We start from the raw sequence: 17,900 nt of genomic DNA, 5'->3' as shown, positions 1-17,900 counted from the left end.
CATACCACATCTGATATTAAACTAGGGTTGGATCAATCTGTCTACTCCCCATCGGGTAACATTTGATGTTTTCACCCACAGTTCTGTTCCATTTCCACATTAAAAAAAACACCCAATGACTCTCAAAATATGCATTTGAATGTGTATTTACATGGGTATGTATTCCCTTTCAAATTATTATTTAAATTTGTATCTTGGTCACTTAAAATATTAGGAACTGTGTAATAAGGTTTAGAGAAGCACAAAATATGGTGGATACCATACTTTTTCGTGTATTAGACAAGGGTTTTTCCTTTAAAAATTATGTTTAAAAATGGGGGGGGGTCATCTTACACAAGGTCATTGCATATTGGTGATGTGGGATTGATTGCTTCCACTAGCCTTGTGTGTGTTATTGGTGGCTGCAAGAAGGACTGGTGTTGATTTGCTGTCACTGCAACAATTGGGCGGGTGATTGGTGGCTTCTGCCAGCAAGGGAACAGCTTTTGTGGCGTGCCAATCCACACCCGCCCATTTTCAACAACTCTGGGCAATCTCCCCCCATTTTCTTAAGTTCAACCCCCCAAAATAGGAGGTGTCTTATACACGGGAGAGGGGGGGGTGTTATACATGGAAAAATACAGTAAGTGCTGGTGGATTAGCCTGAGCTATGTGGGTCAGGGTAGTATTTGCCTAAGCTTTACTCAGAGTACACCAGCCCAAACTAAGGCACACGACTAGGGGCTCATCCCCACTTCTACTTGTCCTGCTGCTTTTCTCCAGGATGATCATTCAGGATCATGCGATTGACCAGAATCGACCAGGAACGCCCCGTGATCAACCAGTAGATCACGATCGACCTGTTGGACCGCCCTGATTTATAGGGTGGGTTTTTTAATTGGTTATTGGGTTTTTTAGAATTGTAAACCGTGCGTTGTCAAAAATCATTGCAAACACACAACTGGTGGCTGGTGCGGGTGACACTTACCACAAGCTCAGAGAACCTTGCATTGAGCTCCTCCGCTGGTGGGATTGGCACAGAGAACTCCAAGAATTGCAGGGGGTTGTTGTCCTTGAGGTTGATCTCAGGCAAGTCGCTGCCCCCAAAGCAGCAAAGGAACCCCAAGGCATGACGATTCCTTTTTCGGGGAGCCATGGTCATCGTGATGTGAGGTGCTATCTAACAATCATGATCTGCGGAGAAAGCAAGAAAAGAAATATAACCAAGAACCCAAAACCTTCTTGGCTTCTTCTGTGATAATTAATAAGCAAGCTTTTGAAAAGAAATGGGGATGACGTCGAGGCAGACTGAATGCCAAATGGATGAGTTTCTTTATTGCATTCCCCACACACACACACACACTACTTTGTGTAAATATATTTGGAAGTATAAATACCTAAAAACTTAAATAAAAATGAAAATACAGAGAGAAAAATATATTATATAAAGACAATTACAAAATAGTAAATGTAGAGATAAGGGGCAAAATGATATTGACAAGAGTCCTTCACACAGCTATTAGCCTTTTTTCCACTAACTTTTATCCTAGGAGAAATTTCCCCTTCTTTACATACAAGAACTGAGCAAACATCAAGAATAAGGTGCTAAATGCTTATGCACACACCTCCAAATTAAATATTTTCCACAACCTGAAAGTTTCTCACATTGATCTGGGAGTATGATAGATTAAATATGTCAGAATGAATCATATGGATGAGTGTTTTCTTCAATTTTTCCATTCCAGAAATTAATTAAAAGGGGCCATCTTTCAATAAATCGATCTTCTAGTTAATGAGCATAATCTCTTCTTCAATAAATTGTTTTAGTAAAACAAGTGAACCAAAAAACAAAAAAAGTGGATTCCCATACTTTACCTGTAAGAATGGCAGGACACTACAAAGCTCTTAGAATGTCTGGGCAATCTTGTTGGTTTTAAAGACATTTTGCAATCATAAGAGGTTTTAAACTAAATCCCAGCTGGAGGAAATGGAAACACTACATACACCAAAGGCCCACCACATATAGGTAAGTCTTAAATACAAGAACTTGGGTCCTACAGGAGAGCCTAGCAAACTTCAAACTAAAACAGCAGAGAGACACTGGACCAGAATATCAAAGGATTTCAATGTCTCATTCACTAGGAGCCAGAGACCATTTTCAACCCATGGTAAAATTTCTGGCGTGGGGTGTCACATGCCTGTGATGGACGGGGCCAGAGGCAAAAGTGGAAGGAGCAATGGTTGTGATTTTTGTACACCAAAATTATTTAAATTCCACCCATGCAAAAGCCAGAGGTTTCTAGACAGGCAACTCTCCATTTTCCATCTAGGCAAGCAAGGAGCATTTGGACCAGGGTGCCAACTTAAATAAAATAAGGTGGCGGGCAGGTAATTGATCACAAAATGTGTCACATGCACACCATTTTTAAGACAATGCCTATCAACTTTGGGGAACACTCCCTCAAATATTTTACTTAGGGGGCCTAAGGGACCTCAGCCCCTAGGAGTTGGCTCCTATGATTTGGACGCATTCCAACCAGGCAAAAGCGCTTGAGGAAGGTGTAGAGGGAAATGAGGGAAAAGGGGAATGAAGGTAGCCTAGAGAGAGTTTCAAGGGACAAACTGAGAAGTCTGGATGGCTGTGTTTGGCCCCTAGGCCCAAGGTTCCCTACCACTCCTATACACCTATTGCTGTTGGGTGAAGGTTTCCTGATAGGGGGATATCATGGGCTTCTGGGAGTAGAGCAAAATTCTAAAATATTTTGGGTGAGGGTGTTTATTTTCCCCTGCTTTCCAAATAGTGGATAAGCACACCTGGCCCTTCCAGCTGCTGCTGCTGCTGCTGCTGCTGCTGAAGTGTGTTTTGAAAGGCAGAAATAGCCATGGGTCTAGTGGGACAGTGCATAACACATTGCTGCCACTTGGAGCAGCATGGACCAGGTTTGGTTTTTTATTTTAAAAAAGCAGACAGAAGGAGGAAATCAATCCTTAGCCATAGTGTGTTAGTCCTATGAAATGCTCCCCAACAGCTAACCAGTCACCTTCCCCAGTCTTTCTAAGCATTTCCCCCTCCCTGGGCCCCTTACCCCAGAAGCCCCCAAAACACGCCTGGTCCAAAAGTTCCACCCAGTCCTAACAATAATGCATGGAGAATGTGGAATAAACCAGTTGAGCTTGAACTCCAACTACAGAAAAGTGAGTACGACTTCTTAAGATTTAACCGATACGTGGTGGGGCAACTCCCTGGATCGCTATGTAACAAGCTGAAGGATAACAGCTCATTGGGAAATGGTATTTTTAACTAATGATATTCCCTTTCTGTTGCATATGTTTTTGTCTAAAAACAGGTCCAGAAATTGAAGAGGGTAACCAAGATAGTCCTGAAGAGAGAATCTGGTTAAAAACAAATGGAAATACATTGCTGAATCCCAGCTCTAAATTGTGGCTAATCTCAACACCCCATCATAGCTGATGCTGTCTTATACAGAGTCAGACTACTGGTCCATCTAGCTCAGGACTGTCTCCACTAATTGGCCATGGCTTTTGAGGTTTCTGGCAAGGGACATTCCCACTGCTACCTAGAGATGCTGGGGATTGAACTTGAGACCTTCTACATGCAAAGCAGATTCTCTACCACTGAACCACAGCCCTTCTCCGTCTTCATTACATCGGCATGAGGCTTATGCATTTGACAGTTGTCCTTAATATTCCTGGTCATGCTGGACATCTGTGACCACTCACTAGAGCCAATGGGTGGATTCCAACACTCGACTCAGACAAAGATTTCATATCACAGCACAATATGGTCTTGCACAAATCACTCAGCTATTGTATACTGACAATAGCTAACTTACATATTTGACGCAAAAAAGCACAGCTAAGATAAAGATTATATAACACACTTATGCACATTCAAGATCAACTGCGGTGTAGTATTTTCCTTCTTGGAAATGTTTTTGAGGTGGTATATATATGTGTGTGTATATGTGTGTGTGTGTGTGTGTGTGTGTGTGAGAGAGAGAGAGAGAGAGAGAGAGAGAGAGAGAAGGAATAAGTATCGCAGCTGAAAAAAAGTAATTGTCCTGGATCTTTCAGAAGAGATCTTTAAGTGAAATATGGTGATCAACTGCATTTCATACTTATTAAAAGTGCTCCCAAGGTGGAAAAAAGTTAAGACGGAGAAGGCGATTAAAGTATCGTATTAATATTAAACCAGTAGAAGTAGAAAGTCACAGGCGTTTCATTTATTCATTTAAAAGCATGTAACTAATATGTTAGCCAAGATACCCACTACATTAGACTTGGGCAATGCAATCTTTTGGAGGCTTACTCACACAAATGGCACCCACTCTTTGGTGAGGATGCAATTTTATACACACCTCATGGAAGCCTCACGGAATTAAATGGGGTTAACTTCTGCATAAGCATTATCTAAGATGACCCTGCACATTGATTTTGAACTCTACTATGTGTACACAGCCCCTTTATCCACCATGTTGCAGTCGCCATCAATCACAGTGGTAAATGAGAATACTTTCCCTACCCTTCCATGTATTCCAGTGCTTGTGGTTGAAAATCTTGTGGCCTCCACACTTCCATAAAACTTGAAACGCATCTCAGATCATGCTATTCTGGGGGACATGCATCATACTGCACTTCCCACTTCATCACGCAGACTGACCATGCTGTCATCACAGCCAACAACAGGTAATCCTGGGCCTCTAACTGCAAACTCAGAGACACAGGACACCAAGCAAGGTTCTCCTCAAGCTACATTTGAGCAGATGGCCTCCAAGCAAAAGGAGTTTCTTCAGCACTGCTGAATGCACACAAAACTTTGAGAGGCCATTAAGCAAGCCAAAGGGACGGCCCTTGAAGGCTGGACAGAGACCCTCGTCACTTCAAACACATGGTTTCTGATTTACATTTTAGAGGAAGGTCTATGCATGAAAGAACCTGGGCATGAAGAGTTTGGGTTGCTGTCAGAGACGAGGAGGGGCAAAGAGAAGGAAGTCCTTGGATCTCAGCATACAATGTCAACTGTGAGTTGTACATCCAAACAGGAAGTCTCCTGCCAGGAGTTTGAAAGGAAGGATCTGTGCAGTCCACACAAAGCTGCATATTTTTCCCTTTTAAGGGCCTTGTTGTTTGACAGCTTGGAGGCTTGTGTTATTTCCTCCACCACCAAAGAGCTCTATCCTTTTCACTTAATCTGCAGAATAAACCATTATTTTGAGAGTAAATAATTAAAAGTGCTCCTTCAAGAGTCTGGCTCCTCTGGGCGCGAGGGAGGAAAGGCAGGAGATGGCAGGTGAGCAAAGTCACTCACAGCAACAGCAACACAGCTGAGTTTTGTCAGGCAGGGTGCCGCTATTGGTTCACCCTAACCTGCCCCGGGACACACTGTCTTATTTATTTGCCTGAACAAGGCTGCCTTGTCCTCTTGCAGAAGCCAAGCACACGGGCTGAAAAATTAACTTCGCAGTGGTAGCAGCAAAACTAACATACCATGTCCTCATTTGTCTCAACTCCTCAGGACCCTTCACTACATAACTTAAAACTGAATGTGTTTTGTGCTTCCTTTACTCCTCCATGATGATCTGCCAATCCATTTAGCAGATGGCAGGAAAGCAGCCCAAACTAAAGGAAGCCCAGCTTTCCTGGATACTAGCATCAAGGCAGGACTGGCGTTCAGAGCCTTAGCACTGGCTTCCAAGGCACATTCTTACAAATGTAGGAATTGCAGTGCAAAAAGTCAAAAGCCAGTTTAGTGTGGGATCAGGCGTCTCCAAGCCACCCACGCAGAAGTAAGCCATAATGCCTCTGTTATTATTATGCAATGCTGTACGTGTGCAGCTGGGAGAACAAGTAGCAAAAGAGAATATTGTTTCTTTCAGACCACAACCGGTAGCTAGCTTTGTGTCCTTCTAGGTTGCCAGTGGACCTTCTTGAAAAGAGAACCCAAAACTAGCTTCAGGGGGCTTTCCCCCACCAAACTGCATTCATTACTCTTTTACATTATTACGGTTATCTTCAAGACAAACACCCGCTAATTGTGTTCAAGCTGTCTGCTGAAGCCTTCCCCAGCTGGGCACCCTCCAGATGTTTTGGATCACAACTCCCACCAGCCCCAGCCAGCATTGCCAATGACCAGGGAGGATGGTGAATTGTAGTTCAACAACATCTGGAGGGCATCAGGTTGGGGAAGGCTGCTCTACCGCAAAGTAAATAAGACTCTGCTCTACTGCGGTCACAGCAATTACACCCACCGATGAAATATAACGTATCAAATATCTTTGCACTTGCTTCAAAGCTCCAATATACTTAGATGACTAATAGAAAGAAAGCAGGTTGAAACATTTTTAAAGCTGATACCCTCCTTTCTATTCTACTCTGGCGAATCAAATGTTCAAGCAGTACCATGGTCAGTACCCCAGGTGAGCAGCATACATTCTATCATATACTCATACGCATTGTAGGCAGCAAATAACAATGTATGGTTTCAGATTTGTTGAAGAGATTAACTGGTCCTCCCCTGAATTAGCAAGCTGTATAGTTTCTGGATCATATGTTCAGCACAACTTAAATGAAAGTACAGATTGGTTCTGCGCATTGGTTGATGTGATCAAACTGCTATCTGTCCAGCTTCCTGAGCTATGAAAAATGATACAAGGGTTCTGCTAATTGGTTGAGTTCCAAAGCTTCATTTGGGCCACAGGAGCATTGACTGACTCAAAACACCCCAAAGTGAAGCTATGTCTGCCTGGTTCCCTTTTGGCCACCTGGTAGTGGTGAGGTCAAGGCAGCTTCAGCCTGGATAACCTGCATGTCCCGGGATCTCAATTCCATTCAATGCTCTATGGCTCAAGGTGGGTCAATGATCAGGCCTCGACTTAACAACTATAGACCAGTGGTGGCTGGTGGGGCAGAAGGCAGGAAGCTCAACAGTAAGCAGAGCCACAGCCAATGAGAGGCAGAGCAAACTCCTTCTAGTTTTGTCTCCATCATCCTCCATGCTGAGCTCTACAAGGGCAACACTGAGACTAAAGAGGAGAAGGGTGAAAGCCAATGCCTTGGAATGGTTGTATTTATTATTATATTTATTTTTTACATTAGCATCCCACTCTTCCTCCCAAAGGAGCCCAGGGAGACAAACAACAAGTAGTAAATCAATAAATATTTCAAAAGATTTCAACTTCAAAGGCTTGTTGAAAGAGGAAGGCCCTCAGTAGGTGGTGAAAAGACAACAGAGATGGCACCCATCTAATATTCAAAGAGTAGATGCCAAAGAGTAGGTGCCACAACACTAAACGCCTGATTCATACAATGTGTGGATCGGACCTCCTGATAAGATGGTATCTCAAGTGAAAAGACAGACAGGTGGGTGCTGGCTGAGGGCAGATGAAAGCTGGTAGACCTTAATGAGCCAGCCTTCACTATTCTAGACCCTATTGCTACAGAACAGGGGTCAGCAACCCGTGGCTCCGGAGCCGCATGTGGCTCTTTTACACCTTTGCCGCGGCTCCGGGGCAGATACTAGCGAGGGGAGGTGGCGCATTGTGTGCCCTGACACTCCCCACTGTGGCAGGCCCTGTACTGGCTGTGACATCGCATGGGGGCGGTGCGTGCGTTAGTCACACACCGTCCTGACGTCACCTTCCTGCCCGCCCGCCTGCTACATTGTAAGGGGCATGTACGCTGGTCACTGCATTGAAAGGGGACATGTACGCTGGCCACTGTTTTGAAGGGGAGTGAAGAACACACAGACACAAAAGGTAACTTGTTAATTTAACGTTTATTTCTATGTGGAGGAGTAATTCTGAGGGGGTCAAACAAAGAAATAATAAAAAGTGACAAAAAAGTTATTTTTATAATGACGAGTTTTGCGGCTCCCGGTTTGTTTTTTCTTTGGAAACGGGTCCAAGTGGCTCTTTTTGTCTTAAAGGTTGCAGACCCCTGCTACAGAATATTCCACAAAGCTCCCCAATACAGGGCTTCTTGGTAGACACCATGCCTAAACATAGAAGAACATGTGCATGGAACCCAGTGGGAAACCCAATAAAGAGACATCAGGCAGCTATCTAGCTTAGCTTCTGTGTTTTCATGGCTGGCTGATGGGGGGGGGGGGGAATTATAGAGCTCACACAAGTAGCACAGTTACCCCAAAAGCAAGGTAGTAAAAGCTTTACAGCATCCTTCTCTGTTACATAATCTATATTTAGAAGCTCTAACATTTTCCAGCACCCAGCCCACCACCACACTTGGAGTCAGCACTCTATATGAAGGGAAAACTGTAACCTCTTGACTGTTGTAAAGCGTAGGCACATAAGAGTGTCTGGAGGTTTTAAAAACACAGACCACTGGAGGAATCACAGGGTGGAGTGCATTACTGGAAATTTATAAACTGAGACAGATTGTGTAGGGCTGCAGAGCTTATAATACACAGTTCCAAAAAAAGAAATAAAAGTTTGAGAAGTTGCGGGGGGTGGGGAATGAAAGCATCAACATGTGTATATACACACAGTGTGTTTTTTTCTTAAAAGAAATGTTTAGAGGTACTCTCATTTTCCTACTCATATTGAAATACTGCCCCTCAATGAGGCCAAACTTAGATTCACGAACTGTTTAGGGGTATGTGTACCCCTGCGCCACCCCAGGAAAAAAGCACTGCACACATACACGCATGTATGCACCCACACACAAAACAGAGATAGCAAGGTCTGAATATAGCTATGTGTCCTGAAGCTTTAAATTAAAGAGTGAGAAAATAACTAAATGTACGTTCTGAAATGAGCTTCTTTTTGTGAGGAAGTGCAGCAGTGGCTGATATAGGTGCCTTTTCCCTCCCTTTGATGAAGTGGCTGGTGGGGGTCATTACCTGCACCATTTTGTGAACCTGTTTTGTCAACCACTCTTTCAGATATGGCAGCCATTTTATGTTATGCCCCACATGGCAGCCATTTTAGGAATGGTACACCCACAGTGCTGGCTCGAAATTCCAAATGTGCTTACTGGCCCCCAAAGGTTGGCAACTCGAGTCTTATGATTTCTGTGGGCTACTTGCACAAATTTCAGGACATGATAAGATTGGAATCAAAACGCTGCTGCATTTGGTTATGTGAAGTATTTTAAATTGCTTATATTATGATAATATAAAGCAAGCAATTTGGGGTGGGGAGAATAATAATTCCAGCAAATTAAAAGTCTGGCAGCATTCCCACCCCCACCAAACCCTACTGTTTATAGTTGTCTGTTAGGATAGGATAGTAAACTTGTATTCATAATAACTTAAAAAGAGCCTTCTAGATCAGGCCAATGGCCCATCTAGTCATAAAATCATAGAGTTGGAAGAGACCACAAGGGCCATCGAGTCCAACCCCCTACCAAGCAGGAAACACCATCAGAGCACTCCTGGCATATGGTTGTCAAGCCTCTGCTTAAAGACCTCCAAAGAAGGAGTCTCCACCACACTCCTTGGCAGCAAATTCCACTGTCGAACAGCTCTTACTGTCAGGAAGTTCTTCCTAATGTTTAGGTGGAATCTTCTTTCTTGTAGTTTGGATCCATTGCTCCTTGTCCACTTCTCTGGAGCAGCAGAAAACAACCTTTCTCCCTCCTCTATGTGACATCCTTTTATATATTTGAACATGGCTATCATATCACCCCTTAACCTCCTCTTCTCCAGGCTAAACATGCCCAGCTTCCTTAGCCGTTCCTCATAAGGCATCGTTTCCAGGCCTTTGACCATTTTGGTTGCCCTCCTCTGGACATGTTCCAGTTTGTCAGTGTCCTTCTTGAACTGTGGTGCCCAGAACTGGACACAGTACTCCAGGTGAGGTCTGACCAGAGCAGAATACAGTGGCACTATTACTTCCCTTGATCTAGATGCTATACTCCTATTGATGCAGCCCAGAATTGCATTGGCTTTTTTAGCTGCCGCGTCACACTGTTGGCTCATGTCAAGTTTGTGGTCAACCAAGACTCCTAGATCCTTTTCACATGTACTGCTCTCAAGCCAGGTGTCACCCATCTTGTATTTGTGCCTCTCATTTTTTTTGCCCAAGTGCAATACTTTACATTTCTCCCTGTTGAAATTCATCTTGTTTGTTTTGGCCCAGTTCTCTAATCTGTCAAGGTCGTTTTGAAGTGTGATCCTGTCCTCTGGGGTGTTAGCCACCTCTCCTAGTTTGGTGTCATCTGCAAATTTGATCAGGATGCCCTTGAGTCCATCATCCAAGTCGTTGATAAAGATGTTGAATAAGACCGGGCCCAAGACAGAACCCTGTGGCACCCCACTAGTCACTCTTCTCCAGGATGAAGAGGAACCATTGATGAGCACCCTTTGGGTTCGGTCAGTCAGCCAGTTACAAATCCACTGAGTGGTAGCATAGTCAAGACCACATTTTACCAGCTTCTTTACAAGAATATAATGGGGCACCTTGTCAAATGCCTTACTGAAATCAAGGTAGGCTACATCCACTGCGTTCCCTTCATCTACCAGGGTTGTAATTAGTCCAGCATCCTATTCTCACAATGGCCAACCAGAGACCTGTGGGAACTCTTCCCTCCTGTGGTTTCCAGCAACTGTTATGCAGAAGCAACGCTGCACTCAGCTGTGGTGGCAGAGCACAGCCATCATGGCTAGTAGCCTTCAACAGCCCTCCCCTCCATGAATCTGTCTAATTCTCTTTTAAAGCGATCTAAGCTGGTGGCCACCACTCCATTCTGTAGTTTCACTCTGCACTGCACGAGCAAGTATTTCCTTTTATCTTCCAACATTCAACTTTATTGGATGCTCCCAATTTCTAGAATTATGAGAGACGGAGAAAAATAATTCTGTATTCACTTTCTCCATGCCAGGCATAATTTTAGAAACTTATTCAGAGACACGGGAGCAATATAGTCATAAAGCACCGAAGACTTTGTACTTCTTAGAAGTTGTGTACAAAGATAATCAATGGGAATTCCCTCTAGAGATGTCTGTTTATACGCAGTTCTTCTTTTGAGCTGTTCTTGGCTCTGTATTCTTGGTGTTTTCTACAAACAACACAGCAGTTCCCTGCCACTTGAACCAGCGTTTCCACCCTTCCTTAGTCTGATATTTCCCACTCAGCCAGGGCTATGGGCTGGACCAGCTCAGGCGCGGAGGCCTGGATCTCTGCCGGGAGATCTAATTATAACAATGTCCTCTTCCTCTGACAGGGAGTACGTGTTCATTTCTAATCCACTTGGCCCAGCGACCAAACACAATTAGCTTAATGCAGTTTCCCTGACTGTTATCAGATGCTTTAGCTACATATCTGGAGATCTACTCCAAATGCTCATAAGAATGGGGCAACTCCCCTCCCCTCACACTGTCTTCATCCTCTGTTTCATTGGCTAGGGTAGGAAAGCTGAACCGGGGGGGGGGGGGGAGACTCATTTCTCAGAATTCCCATTCCACACACTGATGCACAGGCTGTCAACACAGTACTCTACAAATGTTTTAGATGACAATGTCCATCATTCTTGACCATGTGCTGTTAGATACCGTAAATCAAAGAAAACTCCCCAATTCTTCCTTGAATGGACACTTTATCCCCAAGAAAGGGAGGCCAGACACAGGCATCAAAGTACGACTCCACTTAATTAGAGCGTACTGTGGGCTATGCCGATCGGGAGTCCGCACTAAGTTCAGCATCAGTGCCAAGCTAGCAGGGGCTGATGGGAGTTGTATTCCAACAACGTGGAAAGCTTCCATGTTAGCTAGCCCTGAACTAGAGGTCCTGAACTAGAGGTTCCAGCAATTCATAACATGTGAGCTACTATAAGAGATTTTCTGCAAATAATGCTCATCATAGTCCCTCCATGATAAACATACCATGTCCCTTCAGACATAGCGCAGAACGTCAGATGATGTGTGGCTCATCCCAGCTCTACTTCCTACCTTAGAGCGGATGTCTGAGGCAGGGAAGCCTGCACACATGGGCCTCTACATGCAGGGTTCCAGGACCAGTAAAGGTCCATGCAAGTAGGCTTCCCTGTCTCAGATATCCACGTGGGGCTGGGGGGAGAAACACATGAAGCAGGGTAGTGAAATTTGGTTGTTTTAGCGGCTGTCCAAATGTGTTTCCAGGATATCTTTTTTCCAAAAAATAAATAAAAGCAATGAGGTCAATGTCACGGCAGCTTTTTATATGTGTTCCTTTGCACATGTAAAGTGTCTCCCTTAATTGAAATGAGTAACATCATGGGAGGGGTGTTCCCAGATACTCCATCCTTTGCCCTTGGAAGCCTTATAAGCTGCTGCTGCTGCTGCATGAGAGGAACATTGAGCAACATCATGAGAAGGTTGTTTCTAGGACTAAGGTGAAACTGTGTAGCTCCCATACTATTTTTGCTATTGGATGCCACATGTAATTTTGTTATATTTATAGCATTGAAATGTGTTTCTTATGTTATTGTGTGGACAGGAGGAGTCCCCTCCAATCCCAGGTTACTCCCGAGTGGAATAATGACTCAAGACAACGTGCTATGGGATTAAAATTGGCCACAACTTTATTAAGTTTCGGATGTAGGGAGACCTTGGCTCAGGCATTGGACATTTATCCTTCCCAGTCCCCAAGCAGGGATCTGTGGGACATCAAGGTTATCCAGAATGTGTGGGGATTGGGCTGGCTCTGGAGAACATATGTTCAAGCAGAGAGCCTGCCCCCTGTTTTATTGCCATCGCAGGGGAGAGTTATGACAACCTCTCAGCGAATGGCCAATGCTTCCCCTCAAGACCCCTTTAACGGGGAACCCTGGGATCACCCCCCCCCCCCATTTAGGGAAGATAGACTAAAAGATTCTGCCCAAGGCCTGAAACCACCAAAGTTGTGACATTTTGCTACAGGGAAGACAAAACCTGCCAATACAGGAAAATTCCTTTCCAGCCTTTCAACAGCGACCTTGACATAGTAGCACCCACATACATGTGGAGAAAAGGTTAACTTACAAAAGAAGGCTTAACTGAGGGAGGGCAGGGTGGGAGAAGCTCTGGAGCCAACTGACGCTTTGCAGGTATGATTCACCATCTGTTGTGTGGGCAGGGCGGTCCCTCCCCTTACCTGGCCGATCCCCTGGCAACGCCTCTCCAGGCGGGATTGGGCGATTGGCTGAAGTAGGCAGAGACCTCCAAGTATCCAGCCTGGGGAGGGCGAAGCCAGCCCATACTACCAGAAGCCGCATGGGATCCGGGGGGCTGCACAATTGATGTGGGGAGCGGTCGTTATATTTTTGTTTTGCTGTGTTTTTATGGAATTGTTTTTATATTGTTTGCTTGAAATGCATCCCTGTTTCTTTGTTGCAAGTCACTTTGAGCAGTGTGTGTGTGTGTGTGTGTGTGTGTGTGTGTGTGTGTTGTGTATGGAAAAGTGGCTTGCCGATAAAATGAAGGGATGAATGGCACACCTTTTGACAAATGAACATGAACGAACAATCAGGGAATATTTTATATAAAGAAGGTAGTGTCCCTGGAACAAGGCTAGCTGCAACCGTATCAGTCCCGTGGTGAATATCACAGCTCAAGTCTTGGGAACATAGGAAGTTGCCTCATATGAGGTCAGACTATTTGTTCATCTATCAAAGCGTTGTCTATTCCAGTGGTGGCTGGTGCTCACTGGAGTAGTGCAGCATAAGTGAGAGGGGCCAACAGTAAGGAGAACCAGAGTCAAGGAGAGTCCAGTTTCCCCCCCCCCCACCTTCCTGTTGAGTTCTGCAAAGACAACACTAAGACAAAGGAGGAATAAGCTGTTGCCCAGTATCAGCCGCTAGACTGGAAGTAGGGCAGGTAGGGACTGGTTGAGGGCAGAATGACATTGGTGCTCCTCTTACCCTAATGGACCAGGCTTCACAGGCTCCAACTAGGGTTTCATTCAGAAACCACTGCTACCTTTTTTCCTTTAACTGAATATGATGAGCATCAAACACTGAACCTTTAGGGTGTTTTTTTCCCAGAATCTTTGCTGTGTAGTTCCATACAACACATGGGCTTGAAGCCAAGTTTTTTGGTGCTGAAAATTGGGATGCAGACTTCCACTTAACAAGTAGGTGATTTTAGGCATCTCTCTCTCAGTGTGTCTCACCTTACAAGTTGGGAGCATGGCATAATAACATGAATAATACAGTTTAACCTCACAAGCTCCCTTTTGGGATCATTCTCTGATACACCCTGTATGCCCTTCAGATTGATTTTATTTGCCAATTAACTTAATGACAGATCATTGCTTTTTAAATATGCACTTTACTCCTTGTTTTTATGTTGCAAAGCTGCTCCAAGAGGGTATGAATAAAAAAAAAAATGGAAAGGCTGAGTGAACAGTCAGAATAATGTGTTTCCCACATTTCGTAAATGGATAATGCATCATATGCTTGAAGGCCACAGGTCTCAGTAGTAAGGAGCAGAAAATGAGTTGCAGGTATAACACTCTAGGAAGCTACCTGTTTTCAGCTGGAAAGCAGAGTCAGAGGTTGCAAAGACTTAACAGACAACTAAGGCAGACACTAGAAGAAATCAGCAGCATAAGCAGTCAGAAAAGGGGTCACAAAAGGGCTAAACCAAACAGCAAACACCAACTGATGAATGCAAAGCCTTGTGGATGTTGGCCAACAGGAAACCTTTTAACTACAACCAGTTAGAATCCCAGGTTTTAGACTGGAAAGGAATTATACATAAATTCACAAAAAGCCCAGCACTATAGATATGATCAAGTCCTAATCCACAGTTTCGTAACAGATTTAATCCAACATTTTCTATGTACACCCTTCCCTAGCCCCACACTCTCTTTACCATATCCCTCAATTTCAAAATTTATATGGAGCTTCAGCTTCCTTTCCCTCACTAAATAACAAGATGGGAGAGCCATTGACATGGATTGTGACATATAGAAGAGTGACAAGGTTGGAATTCAAGAGCTCACTGAAAGACATAAGAAAAGTCCTGTTGGATCACCTGAAGGATTCATCTAGTCCAGCATCCTTCTTTCTGCAGTGACCAGACACCTCTGGGAGTGCCTTGAGATCAATGCCACATCACGTTACATCACACAGCATAGTTCCCAAGGCATTCCAGGAATTGTGGCAATTGGGAAGCTGTGGAGAAAGACCTGTACTATTTCCTAATGATCACGCTTCCTGGAATGCTTTGGGCATCCTAGAATGTAATGTGGCATCATCACTCCAGTGGCATTCCACAAAGGGCAGCTGGTGAAAGTTGTGGAACAGCCTTGTACCACCCACAGCAATGTAGTTTAAACAGGAAAGTGGGGGGGGGAGGAAAGTCCTTAGCTACCTCATAAGGGTAAGTAAGATAAGGAGAAACACCCCTATCCCCCCAAAAAAACAACAACCCCATAGCAATCACCCCATCTTTCAGAGAGGTTAGTTTCACAACTGCCCACCAAAAGGTTGAGAAATGAAGTTTTGACATGTTCAACTCAACTTAAGACTGGCTTCGCATCCATTCCATTTCCCCAGGAAGTCTTGGGGAAATTCATTTTAAAAGGGAAAGTACTATGTCTCTTTTATAGATAATTATCAGCATGGCATGTCACCAAGATACCATTACCAGGATTCTCTGGAGGAAAGCATTGCAGTTAAAGCACTACAAAAGATAAGACCACAAATGTACTTTATTTGACCATTATTCTCCAGAATCAGTGCCTAAATAGGAGTTTCTCTTCTTAAGGTGGAAAAACACCACAGAGTGCTAGAAGACCTGGCTGTGGAAAAAAGATAATTCCACCATCCTAAGTTCCTACAAAACCTTCTAAAATCCTTTCTTCACGGAAACAAACAGCATAACTGAAATTACCCTCTGAAGGAGGGTATCTGAAGAAGTGTGCATGCACACGAAAGCTCATACCAAGAACTAACTGTGTATCTGAAGAAGTGTGCATGCACACGAAAACTCATACCAAGAACTAACTTAGTTGGTCTTTAAGGTGCTACTGGAAGGAATTTTTTTGTTTTGACTATGGCAGACCAACACGGCTACCTATCTGTAACTGAAATTACCCTCGTAATGCTTCCTAATGCTGGCTCACAAGTGAGGAAGAGCTGTAGAAAGATTGTAAGAGGCTACTTTTGAAAGATGATGCTTACCGTAAATCACCCTCTTAATCCTCTAAAAAAAGCTACATTCATTCTGCAGTGGTCTTTACTATCAAAACAGAAATGAACCCATAGAACACTGAGAAATACATTCAGGTCCAGTCCAGCTCGCAAAAAGAACATTTAGCTGATTGTTAAAAAAAGAACCAGGGACTGGAACCTTTCCAAAGTCAAACATTCAGATGATTTCAAGTGACATTACAAAGTGTTTTGGGTCAAGCACATTTGTCACTCGCTATTCCATGTCATTAGCGCAGTGAAGAAAACAGAAGGTGACCGTTTTTATACTGATAATGTTACCTATGTAACCTTTTCATTCAGTTTCTGGAAAATCCAAGTTTATCCCTTTTGAAATCAACCTGACTGCTCATGTGAGAAATTCACAGAGGGGAAGGGAATGGAGGTCCCATTCTTTAAGAAGTTTTTTTTATCAATGCATGGCATGCACCCAATGAACTCTCCTTTATAGAACTTATAGTCATTTTTTTGAAAATCCTGAAGTAACACTGCTGCTCAGTTCCTAGTTGGACTAGCCCAGCAGGAGGTTATTGCTTGGGAGCAACATCCAAGAAATTGAAGAGAAGGCAGAAATCATTTGAAAAGACAAGCTAAATTACTCAGAAAAGTTCTCTGCATCCATTCCTAGGACTAGCATCTTAAGCCACTTGTAAGACTACTGCTTCCTTTCCTTTTAGAAATAATTCTTAAATTCCACCCATGAATGGAGTCTGTTTGTGAAGACAGCATCATAGCCTGTAAAATAGCAACAAGGAGGGCTTTGCCACCTTACAAACTGACACGACCATTCGTTGTAGCATAAGGTTTTGTGGCTTAGAGTGATCACTTCAGATTATTGCTGTTACTATTAATATTATTTCTACTACTACTCCTCGGCCTTCACCAGAAGATCCTGGGGCAGCAATATAAAATGCAGTATTGTAAAAAGTTTAAAATAAATTACAATTGCATCTAGAGTGGGTCCAAATAGATACAGGGGCAAAGGCTAGGGCAAAGGTGTATGAAGCCTGATGCTCAGTTGGCGGGTGTGTGTGTTTGTCATACCAAGGTGGAGAAAAGAGGAATAAATGGTTTGAAATCATTTCAGTTGACTGTTTTAAACAAATAGGTAAAGGTAAAGGTACCCCTGCCCGTACGGGCCAGTCTTGACAGACTCTGGGGTTGTGCGCCCATCTCACTTAAGAGGCCAGGGGCCAGCGCTGTCCGGAGACACTTCCGGGTCACGTGGCCAGCATGACAAAGCTGCATCTGGCGAGCCAGAGCCGCACACGGAAACGCCGTTTACCTTCCCGCTGGTAAGCGGTCCCTATTTATCTACTTGCACCCGGAGGTGCTTTCGAACTGCTAGGTTGGCAGGCGCTGGGACCGAGCAGCGGGAGCGCACCCCGCCGCAGGGATTCGAACCGCCGACCTTTCGATCGGCAAGTCCTAGGCGCTGAGGCTTTAACCCACAGCGCCACCTGCGTCCCCTTTTAAACAAATACACATGCACAATCAATGTATATAAGCTTTCAAGTCACAAGCCAATCAAATAAGGGATCTCTGCTATATTTTTGTAGCTTTCAGAGTTAGACCACAATGCCATGCAGAGTCCTAATGTTGCATCATCACCAACACTACTACACAACAGTAGGTTATCCAAATACCATCACCCAGACTGAAACTCAGCCAGGCCATTGGGGCTCACACCCATACAATGACGTGATTGTGAGAGGCACAGATTAACTGCATCCTCCGCAAGTTCAATGTAAAGTCAGTTTACATAATGGCTG

At 44.1% G+C, this 17,900-nt stretch overlaps 1 protein-coding gene across 11 annotated transcripts in view; it reads right to left on the bottom strand.

Annotated features, from left to right (window-relative positions):
• Positions 1–17,900, bottom strand: part of DAAM2 (dishevelled associated activator of morphogenesis 2) — a 217,198-nt gene that overhangs the window by 125,077 nt on the left and 74,221 nt on the right. For all 11 annotated transcript variants that reach the window (XR_014562494.1, XR_014562495.1, XR_014562496.1 and 8 more), the window contains one exon: positions 968–1,173. Coding sequence is in view for 8 of the 11 variants with exons in the window: in XM_083732214.1 (XP_083588340.1) it covers positions 968–1,141 (174 nt within the window). In the remaining 3 variants the exon portion in view is untranslated. The remainder of the gene's footprint in view (positions 1–967; positions 1,174–17,900) is intronic.

This window comes from Podarcis gaigeae (assembly GCF_964106915.1).
Source record: "Podarcis gaigeae genome assembly, chromosome: 3".
Taxonomy (NCBI): Eukaryota; Metazoa; Chordata; class Lepidosauria; order Squamata; family Lacertidae; genus Podarcis; species Podarcis gaigeae.
Note: the sequence above shows the minus strand (reverse complement) of the source record. Positions and strands in the feature narration are given on the sequence as shown.